At 40.1% G+C, this 15,280-nt stretch overlaps 1 protein-coding gene across 1 annotated transcript; it reads right to left on the minus strand.

The window, feature by feature from the left end:
- Window positions 1–13,149: 13,149 nt before the first annotated feature.
- Window positions 13,150–14,403, minus strand: GPR150 (G protein-coupled receptor 150). Its single transcript, XM_018560524.1, has one exon. The coding sequence runs from the start codon at window positions 14,401–14,403 to the stop codon at window positions 13,150–13,152; it is 1,254 nt and encodes a 417-aa protein (XP_018416026.1).
- Window positions 14,404–15,280: the final 877 nt, after the last annotated feature.

Consider the following 15,280-nt stretch of genomic DNA (forward strand, 5'->3'; position numbering starts at 1 on the left):
TGTGTTTACCTGTGGCGGTTCATGCTTGACAAAACCAATCCCTTGTTTTTATTTGAAGCAGTTTTTCCACTATATTCTCGCTTCCCTGACTAACTGACGGTGAAGACACATATATGACACATATCTCCCATAGAATTGTCTCTCTCCCCTGAAGAAGCCCTTTCGGGGCGAAACATGTAGGGACTTACAGGAGCGTTTATACCATTCTGATAACAAACAACCATGTACATCGTAACTGCACGGTATCGTCACCATTCGGTGAACCTGCATTTGTAAAAGCATTTTTATTGATGATTTTGTATTCCGCTTTTTATCTTAAATAATGTATACAACGATTTATTGAATAAATGTACTTCTAAGATTTTTATACACGAGGTCTGGACTTGTTTCTTAAAAGCCCCCTTTTTTTATTTTCCCCTCTGGGTCCTCGCACACACCACTGTGGAAACCTTTTTTTCTTGCATTTGAAACCTGGGGTGTGAAACTTCCAGCTCCTCTATATGTCTTCTGCAACGCATGTCTACTAATATTATCCCTTAATGTAAGCAGATAGGTAGAATCCAATGTAATTAGCATGCCATAGAGCAGAGTGCTTTGAAAGGAGATTTCCTGGCTTACCAATCATTGTAATACATGTGTCTGCTTCCCTGGCCAATACAAGGATTAATTAGTTTGACAAAGAGGAAATTATCCATTTTGAGTGGCACTGGGATACCATACTGCAGAGGAGAGAGTGATAGAATACGTATCTCCCAACTTTGCCTCTGTTCAACCAAACAACTCATTCCTCCTCAAATTTCCATCTTTTAACACTGTGTGTAAATCAATTTACTATTTAAAGTTGTTTATATTGTACGGAATGTTGTATTAATTATTCAGATAATTGCATTGGTTTCAGAAGAACTCCGGGCAAAACTTTTATTAACTCTTGCATAAAGTGGGGCTAATAAAGGAAAAGCAGAGGTAAAAAGGAGCACAAAATGCCTGACTTTGCTGGTCAAAGCTTTGACTTTGAAGCTGATGCCACAATTTGCCTAATTTAGCACCCTGCGTTGTCGATTTCCCCAGACCATGCTGCACCTTGAACACTGGGACATGAAGGAACCTCTAGGTGTCTTCTTCTGCAGTCTATGTACAGTCTTATATGTTCAGTAATAAAGTTTTATTTTCAAGTTGTTTGGGCCCTTGAATTAAAAGGTAGGGCCTGTTCTTTTGATGACAAGGTGTTCAAGCTTTAAAATTTCGTTGTGAGAAAATACTCATGTTGATAGGTATTCGTATGAGTACTACCAGGGTTGCAGCGGTTGCAGCTGGGACCTGGTTCTGGCACTCCACCACTGTCCTGATATCATTAGTCGATATTGTTTTAGAAAAATTGTCACATGGCAATAAACAAAAATGTATCAGTACTTGTATCTGTAAGTACTTGGACAAGTATCAGTACTTGCACTTGCAAAAATGGTATTGGTGCATCCCTTTATTTATATTTATAAAAACAAAATCATACATTAACACAGAGATGTACAAATCCCAGGAGCTCCGTATGCTCCTTACAAATGACAGCTGCCACCTAACTGTTGAATTTTCCTCTAGTCTAGTCTTGGAGCTTGAAAAGTATCTGTACTTGTACCGAGTACGGTACTTGGTATCGGTGCATTCCTAGTAATAACAATATGTGCACAGGAGCACAAGCAGGAACTTTGTATTTGACTGTAAAAATATGGTGAGGTCAGACTCCTTACTAGGAGAGGATGCTGGACAAAGAGCATCTGCAGAGAAAAAACATTGTAGCGAGAAAAGACAAAACATAATGCAATGCAGTGTTTAGAATGATTCCCATAACGTAAGATGTGATGGACACTAAACGGTTGGTAAGGTGGATAAGTCTGGCAGCAGCATGACTAAGTGAAGGGGAGATCTTTACACAGAGCCTATGTAAAGGTTGGCCAACAAGGAGATAGTTCAATAGTTGTGGTGAGAGAAACAAAGGGAGCAAAGTAGTAGTTTTAGGGTGTCATTGGTTAAGAAGGAGCGTATTTTGGAGATGTTACAGAGGTGGAGGCGATAAGATGTGGACAGTGATTGGATATTGGGTGGAAAGGAGAAGTAACAGTCCAGGTTTACACCAAGCAGCCTGGACGGGGGGACTGATTATTGTGCTATTGTTCTCAATGGAAAGTTTGGTGAGGGGATAGGGATGGAGGAAATACTATTATCAGAAAGATTGAGTTTGAGGAAGTTGTGAGACATCCATATATGTTAGTTAGTAAGTAAGAGATGCATGAAAACACTGGAGCAGATAGTTTTGGGTGCCTTCAGCATAGAAATGGTTTTGGAACCCTTGGGAGGCTATCAACTGACCAAGCGAGGAGGTGTGGATAGAGAAAAGATAAAGTTCAAAGAACAAGGACTTGGGGGACCCCTACAGAGAGAGGAAGAGGAGATCCTAGCAGAGGAAGCAAATAGTGGAAGCTTTCCTCTGCTTTCTCTTTGTCTACAAGTGACGCACCCATTGCTCCTCATCCCTGGGGCTGCAACAAGGCCCTGTCCTCCAGGTTTGGGTCCTATAGCAACCACCAAAGCCTTACTCTTGTTCTGGGGATGAATACAAAAGTTTGGGTTTTCCCTTATTTTCGTTGTCCCTGACAATGGTCACCAGTGTCAGTAGAGGGTTAATCTCATGACAAAAGGTCTAACCTTTCCCTACTGTATCCAAAACAAAAAAGGTTTTGTCTAGAGATACACTTTAAGTCTTTATAGTAATGCTGTAAACATGCCAGCCCAACTGATGGCATGTATTATGCAGCATGAAAATCAAAATGACAGCAATAATCTTAAGAGTAGGTTTTCTATAAAGTGTTTTTTTTTATATTGGTGCTTATCTGGTTCTCTGACATGTTTTTATATTTCTTGATATATCGTGTGGGGATATGATAATTGTATTCATTGTCACAGTCTTTTACTTAGCATCATAAGACCCTCATTTACATGCAAACCATCTGCAATTTCTTCCTGGTGACCTGCTATACTAAGCAGGTCAATCCCATGTGTAATGTCTGTTTATGCTAAACAAATGTTTACTACTTGTGAATTAGTATGGGGCATAATCTTTAAAGCTGTATTCTAACATGATTGGATTGTGTTCTGCTCCAGTATGTCCCTGAAAGTCTAACATATGATGTATGCTCAAGATCTCATTATCCTGAGGGCCACCATGAAAACTAAAGCTTTAGCTTCATTAGCATAATAACTGCTTACAATTTCTGGTTGGTAAATCCCATCGCCTAAAATGTTAGAGATCTCTTAAACTGCTTGTAAAATGGTTTTATAAAGTATTTTGTTTTTATAAGCGCAGAACCAATTAAAGCACAGTGACTAAGTGTGCTTGGCTCTTGGTTTTATCGCTTGGGTCCATAAAGGACAATTTTGATGTTAGAAAAAGCAACAAATACCCTCTAAATGGAGATCCCAGGGCAGAAAACTTTCCATATACACAAAATGCTAAAAAATGTTTAGTATTTATTAATCATCAGAATTAATATGTAAACCAAAAATACCAAACAAACAAGACTATATCCCCCATAAAGCAAAACAATATATGATCCTGATATCCACATTAATTTGACATAATCTTATGCTACTAAAAAGATATATATTGCACATATCAGCCCCAGTGTTTCATAAATAAATGAGGGAATATTTGAAACATTTCCTGAACTCATAAAAACGTTATCCGGGACTCAAATCTCTTTATTTTTCTAGAGCTGTGATTGATGAAATTTAATAAGAATATAGTCATAATCCTGGTCTTACATGATTGTTATGATCAAAAAATCACTTTTTTGTTAGAATTCATTGATATATTGTTGATAACTTGTTAATCCAGTATAAGCTGATCATCTTGCAAACAAACTCCATTATTGAAATTTCAGGTGCATCGGTACTTTTAAAGCAATACTCCATGCAACTATTGGATATTCCTGAAAATTAGCAGCCTGGTCTTCTTTGATTTAAAGATGATAAAGAGTTTGCTTCTTATATATTCCTAAAATATTTATTTTGGGTGCGGTAAGATGGCGTTACTTTTACAGGTGTATCTTATTCTTTCTTATGGTGCGGCACATGACTCCTTTTAGGTAAACATATGCAGTCAAAACACTGTACAGCCAATATATGGGCATGCTCTACACTACAGCACTGTCACTAGATTTCTCCGGCGCCACCTCCTTGGGTTGAATGACAGCCAGTAACATCACAAAGCCTGCACACACAGTACTCTAGAACTGATTGGCACTCAGAACTAAGACACACCCCCATGGAGAAAAAAAACTAGAAGGTCCCTGGGTGTCACTGAACCAGCAAGAAGACTGCATTGCAAAAGGTAAGTAAGGGGGGTACTCCAGCGGGCTTCTGGGAAGGGAGCAGTGAAAGTGGAAAAACTTAGAACTGGAGTTCTGCTTTAACCCTACTATGTTACAAAAGGCTTCTTTTTTTTTAACTTTCAAAAGAGTCTTATTAAAGAATTTTAGTTTTAAAAAATTAAACAAATATACATTGTAATGAAAAATAATAAATAGTGAACATTGGCACAACAGCAAAGATACAAAAAGGTTACTGATTCTACAAGGTCAAGTACTGTATATAAATGAGTACCTCAAAAATAGAAGCAAAAAGGGAACAACAGGTCAATGATGAGGGAGAGAGAAAAGAGAAAGAAGTAGGAAGCGAAATTAGGAAAAGAAAAGGAAGAGGAGGAAGGGATACCCATCGTCAGGTCAACAATCACAACAAGGGAGATGTTAGCATATAACTAAAGAGTCAATAAACGTACAAAGGACTGGGGGAGAAAATGGTTATAAAAAATTCTTCCCCACATCCAATCACTATCCAAATCCTGCAGTCTTCACCTTCGTAACATCTCCAAAATACGCCCCTTCCTCACCAAAGAAACCGCAAAATTACTCATCCACTCGCTTGTTATCTCTCGTCTTGACTATTGCAACTCCCTCCTCATTTGCCTTCCACTACACAGGCTATCCCCTTTTCAGTATCATGAATGCAGCTGCCAGACTCATTCACCTAACCAACCGCTCAGTGTCTGCACTCCCCTCTGCCAATCCCTGCACTGGCTTCCAGCACCCACCCCCCTCTGCCAATCCCTGCACTGGCTTCCTATAGCCCAAAGGACAAAATTCAAAATATTAACAATCAGTTACAAAGCCATTCACAACTCTGCCCCCGGCTATATCTCAAACCTGGTCTCAAAGTATCACCCTAACCATACCCTCTGCTCTTCCCAAGACCTCCTGCTTTCCAGCTCCCTCGTCAACTCCTCCCGTGCTCGCCTCCAGGACTTCTCGAGAGTCTCTCCCATCCTCTGGAATTCTTTACCCCAACCTGTCCGTCTGTCGCCCACCTTGACTGCCTGTTAAAAGGGTATTATTCATATAGGGATTATGTATGCATGTGATGAACATAAGTGATGATTGATTTTCTATATACATTTGTTCAGTTAAGGAATAAATGCAAGCTGACTTATAAAAGTACATGGTTTCAGTTTTCTAGAAAGTAGTATTAGGGTTAAGGTGCACATATGGTACTCATCAATTATGCCTTCTGGTTAGAACCTCCTATATTCCTTATTATCAAGAAAGACTGTGAGGCATTCTAAATTGAAGTTTATGAAGTGTTTACAAAGTATGTATTATATCTCTTTATTGTAATATTTCTTGATTAAGTTATTCATATAAGAAAGAACATTGAATTATGTATAAATATTGGTATTTATAACATTATATAGTTTATTAGAATGTATTATTGCATTCAACACAAGAATCCTCTATTCCCATCCCCCTTCAAACCTTATAGTTTGTCTAAAGTTTCAGATTACACTTAAGGGTAGATGACCAGAGAGGAGGGGGGGAGGGGACTTGAGCACAAAGGACACTCACACGCTAACATGCAGCACACATACACACAGACACAGACATGAGGGACAGAGATGCTAACACTTTAAACACTTACAAAAACTTATTTATACATCTACATATTTCTATATTTTGTTTTATGCTATTAATTTTGTAATCATTTGTAACGTTGTAATTAAACACATTTTTGAGTTTCAAGCAAGAACGGAAGCTATTTTTTCCTCTTTTAAACTTTTCACCTAAAGAACAAGAATATGAATATGAAATAAAAATATGACATCAAAAATCATATTCTACACTGCCTTTAGGCATTCCCTAAAGACTAATCTCTTCAGGGAAGCCTATCCCACCTCAACCTAACCGCTCAACTATCACGTTCTCAAACAATTCATCCCCACACCGCTCCCTCCTCATGTATCACTTCCCCCTCCCTTTTAGATTGTAAGCCTTCACGGGCAGGGCCCTCCTTACCATCTTGTCTTGATTTGTATTGTGATTGTAATGTCTTCCTTATATTGTAAAGCACTGCGCAAACTGCTGGCTCTATATAAATCCTGTATAATAATAATAATAATAATAATAAAAGACCTAGTCATGAATACCACTGCATGGAATCCTGACACAGCTAAGAGGCTGCTTATCCACAGGCTTTTACATGCTTGAGACCCTGAAATGTGGAAAGCTGGGTATTTCTTTGTTTTAGACTTTTACCACAATAATGTCCACTGTATACGTTGCAATGTGGAGCTAGTCATTGTCAATGACACCTGATGCACAGAACATGTGCATGCATTGCAGTGCATCCTCCCTCTGTTATTCCTGAGATGTGTCTCTCATGTGCCTTTTTTTATTATATAACATAGAAACACATGTATCTTTGTGTTTTTGTTCCTTTAACACATTACTCAGCAGGTTCACATGATTTATGTGTTTTTTGCAATTCCTGACTTAAAGTCACAAAATTATATAATTACTTTAACTAGATCTGTAGTTGTAAGTTACAATGTACTATTTTCCTACATTGGGAGAAAACAGATACCTGAATCCTACACAGTTCCATGCCTACTTAATTTGTACAATTCAATCCAGTGCCAGAAATAGAAAAATTGAATATTATTTACTACATCAATAAACACCTTTTTTTGTCAGCAGTAACACAGCCAGTGTAATGACTTAAGAGCATCCACTAAAATGAAGAGTGAGTTATAGAAATAGATCATAAAAAATGGAAACATACTGAAGGTCAGCACGAATAATTGAAACGTGTTTGGACATTTTCTGACTCGGGAACAATTCAGACGGCTACAATATTAGTTTTGACTTGCCCATACAAATGTAAGAAAAGATAGAATAGAATGATTTTGATGCTTGCTGTAGATTTGTTTTTGTAATGATTTGTTTGTCCAAGGTGACTGCTTGCAACATCTGTTTTTGCTGCAAGATTACATTGTATATTATGAATTGTGCCCTTTCTCTGTAAGGGCTGGTTCACACCAGCCACAGTGCATTCCTGCCTGATTGCTGCCGGAACGCACTGGTTCGCTCACTTTGTTTTGGGGCTGGGGTGAGGGGCGGGGCGGGTTCTGCATTGAAGTCAATAGCACCGCAGCCACGCCCGCTGGCTGCAGTGCGATCGCCTGCACCTGAACGCGTGGCACATTAGTGCCTGCGTTCCGGTCTGGTACAGTCAGAAAAAATGCTGCATGCGCTAAGCAGTCACCTTAGAAAAACAAATCATTACAAAAAGAAATCTACAGCAAGCATCAAAATCATTCTATTCTATCTGTACTTACACTTGTATAAGCAAGGCAAAACTAACACTGTAGCCAATCGGGCCAGAACGCACTGAGGATCAGTGTTTCCTCTATACCCTAAACAAGGGTTTCTGAATTTGTAGTTTGACTACAGCTGGAGGGCCGGAGTTTGCCTACCCCTGCCCTAGCTGAATGCTCTGCTCTGATGCTGCAGCTGTACATCAAAAGTAAAAATCCTGACTGCGAGCAGCCAAAACAGTTCTTTTAACCTGAAGACCTTTTCTATGCACCTCCCTGATTTAGATTCCCTGTGTTTCCCTGACTTCAGGCTAAGCCCTGCCAGTTGGCATCTACCCTGTCCAGTTAGAATTACTTTAAAGGGTGTCTATGGTAAAAAACTAAAAACAAATATGCATTCCTATATTGAGTTTCTATAAGTTCTATACCACTTCTAATTACCATATTGATCTATAAGTGTGTAAACTCAATCATTGAAGACACCCATATGATGTACTTCCTCAATGCACGGACACAAATTTCACTCAGCACTGTGAATATGCACTTCCTTGTGTGAAAGTTGTCACAGAGCCTGCCGCCTGAACTACAACTCAACATCTGAACAATGTAGCATCATCATTTCTTGCTGGAAGCAATGCATGATGGGCCATGTAGTCTTGAGAAACTGAGATCGGATCACATCAAGCAACAGGGAAAGAGACACAAAGCACACTGGGAATCCAAAAAGTTGGTGAAAGTGATAGGCAGATAGAAGGCATCAGACATATTGTGTTGTTCTTAGGCAGGACTTTTTCTTTTAAATATCTAAAATGCAGTACAGAGTCACTTGAACCCATGTATCCCGTGGCTGACTTGAGCAATTGAGCAAAACAAGTAGAGGGCAGTTGTTGTACACAAAACAAATAATGGCTGGCAGCCACCAGGCACACAAGTTAGTTTATTCAGGGAGACTTCTCGAAAGCAGGAGATGCTCGGGAGATGTACCGATAGAAGTCTATGGGGATTGACTCCCCAGGTGCAGTCAGCGGGAAGAAGTACCAGGCTGTTCAGATGTAAGCCCGCAGCAGGCAGCAGCTGCAAGAACCTGGCATGTATGCAACTGGTACAGGAAAGGATGGGTTAGTTGAAATGGAACTTTAGTGGAAATGTAAACATTTGCAAAACTTAATGTATTTTTTTTTCTATTATTGAAATTGCAATAGAGAACTAATATGTAGGGTAAATGGTAATGGTGTGGAGATATCAGAACAGTACATATAAGAATAAAAGTGGATACTTGAAGGAGATGCACATAACTATTGAGACTTTTTTAGACATTATTGGGCTGAGTTCACATGGGCGGACGCCTCTGCTACCCTCTGAAAAGTGATCCACAGTGGATTGCTTTTCAGAGGGCAGTAGCTCTCCAGCATTCAGGAAGCATTTTATATGTTCTTTTTGTTCTCTATAGGTTGAACTCGATGGACATGTGTCTTTTTTCAACCTGACTAACTATGTAACCCAGGAGGTGCTCACACTTACTTCCACCTCTTCAGGAGCTATCACGTACCTGATGGAGGCCGAGTGATGCGGGGTGTCCCTTGCACCTGCTGTCCAGCAATCCTTGGAATTGAGACAGGGTAAGCAGAAACTTGGAGAAGCAGGAGTGCCTGTAGTGGGCTCAGGTGCAGCCAGGAACATAGCCCTGAAGCATGCCAAGGGCAGAGATGGTACAAAGCAGCAACTAGGGAGCTTAGTCAGTATGCGAAGCTGGAGTCAGAAGCCAGGGTATAGAGATGTTGCAGAGTCAGAACAAGCCGGTGTCAAATCACAAGAGCCGCACACACAGTTCAGGTCACAGAAAGCAGAAGCTCACAACCACTTAGCAACTTCCCTTGCTGACGCTCAGGTTTAAATAGGCAGTCCGCACCCAATTAATTAGCCAAGTAATCCCAGGCACCATTGTATTTGCCAAGGTAGATCTTCAATGTGAACGTCTATGTGCATTCCTGCTGACATAGGTCCATGCTTGGTCTTGCGCATGCGCAATTCCATGTGCGTTACTGCATACACGATTTTCCTGACAGGAGCATTCCAAAAGCTATGACAACCGGGAAACTTTAATATGCACATTTCCAAGAGATGTCAAGAAATGAACAGTCCCCTGTCACCTTAGTTGTTTTCAGTGTTTTGAGTTGAATGGATGGCACTCCTTGTAAATACCATGCATGCATAGATTATCAGTCTGATTAGGTTATTTTAGAGAAATGCATAATAGGACACATATGACATCTTATGCCAACAGATTTCATTGAATAACAAACTGCCAGAATGACAGCTGTGGATAAACGATGTATGTAGTCCTTATACACATTTTTTTTTTCAGGCCATGAAGTGAATTTCAGCTCAGCTTGGATCATCTGTTTTAAATGGTCAAACATGTTAATATGTGGGCATGGATGGGTAATGTAAAAACAATTAAAACTCCACATAGTGTGATACCACTCAAAACATTCCATTTATTATAAAAAAAAAAAATTGCTGTCACATTTGGTGGTGCTCAAAGCTAGAACCAGTTACAATAAAGATGAGACTGTGTTATTTACAATAAGGAATCGTTTCCATCAACTTTAATAATTTGGGATCTGAATATACACATATTTTACATTCAATGCTACAAAGCAGAGTTCCATGACAACAGAAACAAAACTGAACTGCACGTATCAGAGCCTGCTTTAAATTGAATACAAAAATTTGTTACACACTGAGCTCATACAATTACTGAGGACATATCACATTCATATATGTCTGCACATCAGTATACAATCAGCTTCGGAATAATTACAAAGATTTAGTATTTATAAACAGCACAAGAAGTTTACATATGGTCACAATGAACTGAAAATATTTAATGAGATGTGGAAGGAGATTCTTTTAACCTGTTTTCCTTCACCTCCTGCTGAAAAATAACTGCTTACACAGCCCAGTAGCTCAAGCTGAGATTCACAAACATGAATAAGAGAACTAACTTGGTGTGGCAGTGACCTATACCTGATTAAATGGCTTCCTCCAAGGTTTCAGTAAGACAGCCATCCTAAAAGGAGATGATTACTGCTGTACTGTCTTTTTAGCCAACCAAAAGTGCTCTGGGAATCTTTTACCATACAATAAATGTTTATCTAAAAAAGAAAGATTGCATACTCATAGTAAAAAGAGACACATAACAGCACTTTAACAATGTATACACTTAAAAATCCTTTAAAACACATTGACCCTAAACCAATATAGTTTCTTTGTAAGTGTTGTAACCCACTCTGACCAATCGGAAACCATTTTAAACTGGCCTGCCTTCAGCAGAGTGGGTTCTAAATGGTTGCTGCTGGTTAGCACTAATAAGGATTGGTACTTAAGAATAATAACTCATTATGGAGTAAGACCATTGGTACCTATACACCGAATCAAGTTGTTGCACAATACAAGCAATTTAGAAGTAACTTTGTGACATTTTAACAAATGTTTAAAGTAATGGCTATTAAAAAAGATGACTCTGGAACACTGGTAAATGGTTTGGAAAATGTCATTTGTTTTCATATAGAGGGAGATTGACCACCATGCACATGAATATAGATGTACAAGGGATCTACTTGGCCCCAGAGGAATGCTAAGATGCTTCATTCACGGTAGTATTTGGAGCTGCACATTCTACCATACATTTTTTCACAGTTCCCTCTATTGCAGAAGACAAGGAACCGGCAGCAAAGTAAATATATCCTCCTGTCATCTTCAGTCATCACTGTGTCTTGATTACATAGAAAGATCTCTACTCATACAATGAGGACAAAAAGTGGACCTATACTGCACACAAAAAGTGGACCTATACTGTACTGTCCAAATCTGCTCATTGCCTTGTACTTATAAGAACTTATAAGAGGGAAACATAATAGGCAGACAGGAGTTTTGAGTCTAGGTTCTCATCTGACCATACACTGTCATGTGGGCTATTGTGTCAATGCCAATGTTTTTTTAAACGGTAATTCCACTTTCCACTGACCAATGAGAAGTGTTTCTGACTGCACTAATTAATGAGAAGTGCATCTTGCTAAGAGGTGCTTCTCATTAGTCAGTGCAGTCAGGGGACCACAGGGACCAATGAGTGCTTTCCATCTGCAAACAAAATTCAAAATCCAGAGCACAAGGCTGCGCTATACAGCAGTACAGAGAATGGATAGTAATCCAGCACCAACGGCAGGGCAGGAGACTTCACCCAAAGGTAAGCATTGCCAGTAGGGGGGAAGGGGGGCCAGATTGGAGGGGTCATTCCATTTTTCCCAAATTCACCTGGGAAAGTGGAGTTACCCTTTAAGGGAACTGCATAGATTAATGCACCAACACAGCATCTCCTGCAGGGGGTACAATAAAACAGTACTGAGAACTTTGACTCTGCAGATAGGCTGATTTCTGCAAAGATTAAAGTGACACTAAACTCAGGAGTTAAATCTTAAAAACACATACACAAGTATAAAAGTGTATATTATCTGTGCATCACTCAGCTGTAGATCCTCAAATCATCTCTGAATTCATGCTGACATTGTGTTTCCTTCTGGAGGGGGGCTACTTTTGTTCCCCATGGTCACTGTGTGTGTTGTAAAGTAGTCACCACTCCAAACTCGCTGGTAGACTACAATCTCAGGTTTAGTTTATTAATTTGTACTGAGATTGTAGTCCATCACAGGAGTGAGTTTGCAGCGGTGGTTACTTTACAACACACACAGGTACCATGGGGAACAAAAGTAACCACCTTTTCAGATGGAAAGACAGTGTCAGTATGACTTCAGAAATGATTTGAGGTTCTACAGCCGAGAGATACATAAATAAGATACATTTTTGTAACTACTGAGTTTAGTGTCATTTTAACATAATTTGCAACCAAGCGGCTGATTTTCTACTTCTGATTTCTTATTGACTCCTTCTGTATACCATTTTGTGCCTCTTATGTGCCAGATTGGCTTTACAAATGAGAGGTAGACTGGGTGGAGAAATTTACTATATATGGAAATCACAATACTTGTAATAATTTACATCATAAAATCACTCCAGCTTAAAAAAATGGAGTAAAGGAAAAGATGAGACTCATTGTCGCCTGTATGACAGAGACTAATAGAACAGTTTAACAAAAACAAGCAGTGTATACATTAGTCATAATATAAGAGCAATCACAGAACATTCATACTGCTTAGACGTCACTGGAGGCATTTACTTGGTTTAATCAGCAAGGAGGAAACTTGTAAAATACAACATAATTCTCCATGTTTAGAAAACTTTGCAGTCAACTAAATGTAAGACCTCCAAATGTTATTTAAAAATACATCTGCCTTTAAAATAATAATGAGTGTATCTGAATCCTTTTAAGCTGTATTAAGGCTATGCAAACCCTATGTGATCTCGTTAGATTCAATTGTTGCTGTCGGTTTTCACATACAGCTGTCACATGCTACTTTCAGCTCCTTCTTTATAGCTGGCTGCATATAGTTGACGGAGCGTTGAAGGATAGAAGTGGCCTCCACCTCTGTGGTATTGGTGGTGGTGGTTGATGGGTCCCTGCGAAGAGTCGGGGCACAGGACGGGAACAGCTCTCTGCGGAAGGCGATCTCTCTGTGCTCCTGTAGGCAACAAGAAAAGCACACCTTCTTCTCCAACCTCCTGAGGAAAACGTTGTTGGTCCTGAAGAAGAGATACACATAGGGATTCACTGCGCTATTGGTCACCACAAAGATGCCCAGCACAGCCATGACCTCCTCATCCAGACCAGTAATGGTGCCACATGCCACCTTCATCTCCACAATGAAGTAAGGCAGCCCGCATACAATGAAGAGTATGATGATGACCAGGGTCATTTTGAGGGTCTTTATCTTAGCTCTTGGGATGCAGCTGTTGGTGGCTTCAAGTTTGATTGGTCTCTTGGTGACTTCACAAGAATCATTGAAGTGTTTAGGGTTCTTGCAGTTCTTCCCCTTTCTCCAGATAATCCATAGGATGCGGCTGTAGGCTACAACCAGGATACAGAAAGGTAAGAAAAAGACAGTGACGGAGCTGTAGATGATATAGACCTGAAAATGCCATTTAGGTAACTGCCAGAAGACGTTGCGGCACCTGGGACCTTCCTTGGTTTGCGCAGCTTTGAAGACAAAAGCTTGGGGCACCGACAGGAGCAGAGCCAGCACCCAGCACATGGCAGTAAAAAATCGGGTGGGCAGAGGTGTGCCTAATGGGTTTGTAATGACATGGTGTCTTTCCAGGGCTAATATGGCAATTATATTGGAGGAGGCAATGAGTCCAGAAACCTGAAACACTTTAAAGATCCGACAAGCCACATCCCCAGCCAGCCACTGATCCTCCAACAATTCCCATACGATCTGGGAGAAAAGAGTGATCAGGGAGACATAGAGGTCGGCTAGTGTCAGGTGGGTGATCAGAAAGTTGATCTTTCTCTTCTTGTCCTTGCCACTCCAGATCTTATACAGCACCAGTGAATTGCCCACCAGTGCCACGGTGAATATGACAGCCATTGCGATGATCCGGATCTGCCTGTTGTATGGGGGTGACTCCACAACTTGGCTTTGGTTGGTGAAAGAAACGTTTGTGGCTGCCTGGGCAGGGGTCACTTTGTGGTTAGAGATAGAGAGGTTACCCAGAGAAAAACTCCCATACAGGAAAAATTCATCCATGGCACTAGATCAATGAAAAGCGACAACCTAGAGAGTGTCGGAGAGGTGACTGCTGACCACTGGAAGTGTGGTGCTGAAATCCCTAGCAGAGGAGCTACGAGCTGGCACACAGGTGATGAGAACTAGTCCATGGTGACTTGTTGCCAGGCACTTTTAGAATACTCCCAGAGCTTAAAGCTTTTCATATGTCTTTGTCATCTGACGCTCACAGGTGGGTGGTCTAGACATGCCCCGAAAAAACACCTTCCTCATATATTATACATGTACTGAGGACCACATCAATCGCTTTTCTGCATCTCTGCAGACTTTTGATGTGATTCGTGAATCTCACTTTTCTGCTGATGTGTTGTCATTTTGTTTTACTTCTACCTTTCTTTTATTGCGATAATATAATGGTAGCTGTATTAAAGTGGTTGCATCTGTTATGACCTATGGGTAACAAAATTGTTGAGAAAGCATAGCCAGTGTTAAATGACCTGAGCTGTTATGTCACAAATAGGTTTCATTCATGTAAACAGGTGAGTGAGTTGAAGTGCTGGAATTATTAAAGCTTTTTGACAGGTGACTGCTATGTGAGCATTGGAGAAAAGTCAAATGATTAAAGACATCTTGATGTCTAAAGATATCCTCCCTGAAATGTTAACAATGATGGAAAAACATTTTAGTGGTTGTTGGTGCAGCTCAACAGATGAATGAGCTAGTGGCTCTTCAGGGTCCTAAGGACATGCAAACAAAAAGCCTCTCCTCCTTTATCTGACTCTGAACAAGTGCTTCTTTGTGACAGTGACAACGGACAATGCCAATAAAGACCAAGCGCCACACAGAAAAAGTCTTTACCTACTAACCGAAGACATAACAGTTTTCTCTTTCTTTCACC

This window comes from Nanorana parkeri, unplaced genomic scaffold, assembly GCF_000935625.1.
Source record: "Nanorana parkeri isolate BGI_ZX_2015 unplaced genomic scaffold, ASM93562v1 scaffold462, whole genome shotgun sequence".
Classification (NCBI taxonomy): Eukaryota; Metazoa; Chordata; class Amphibia; order Anura; family Dicroglossidae; genus Nanorana; species Nanorana parkeri.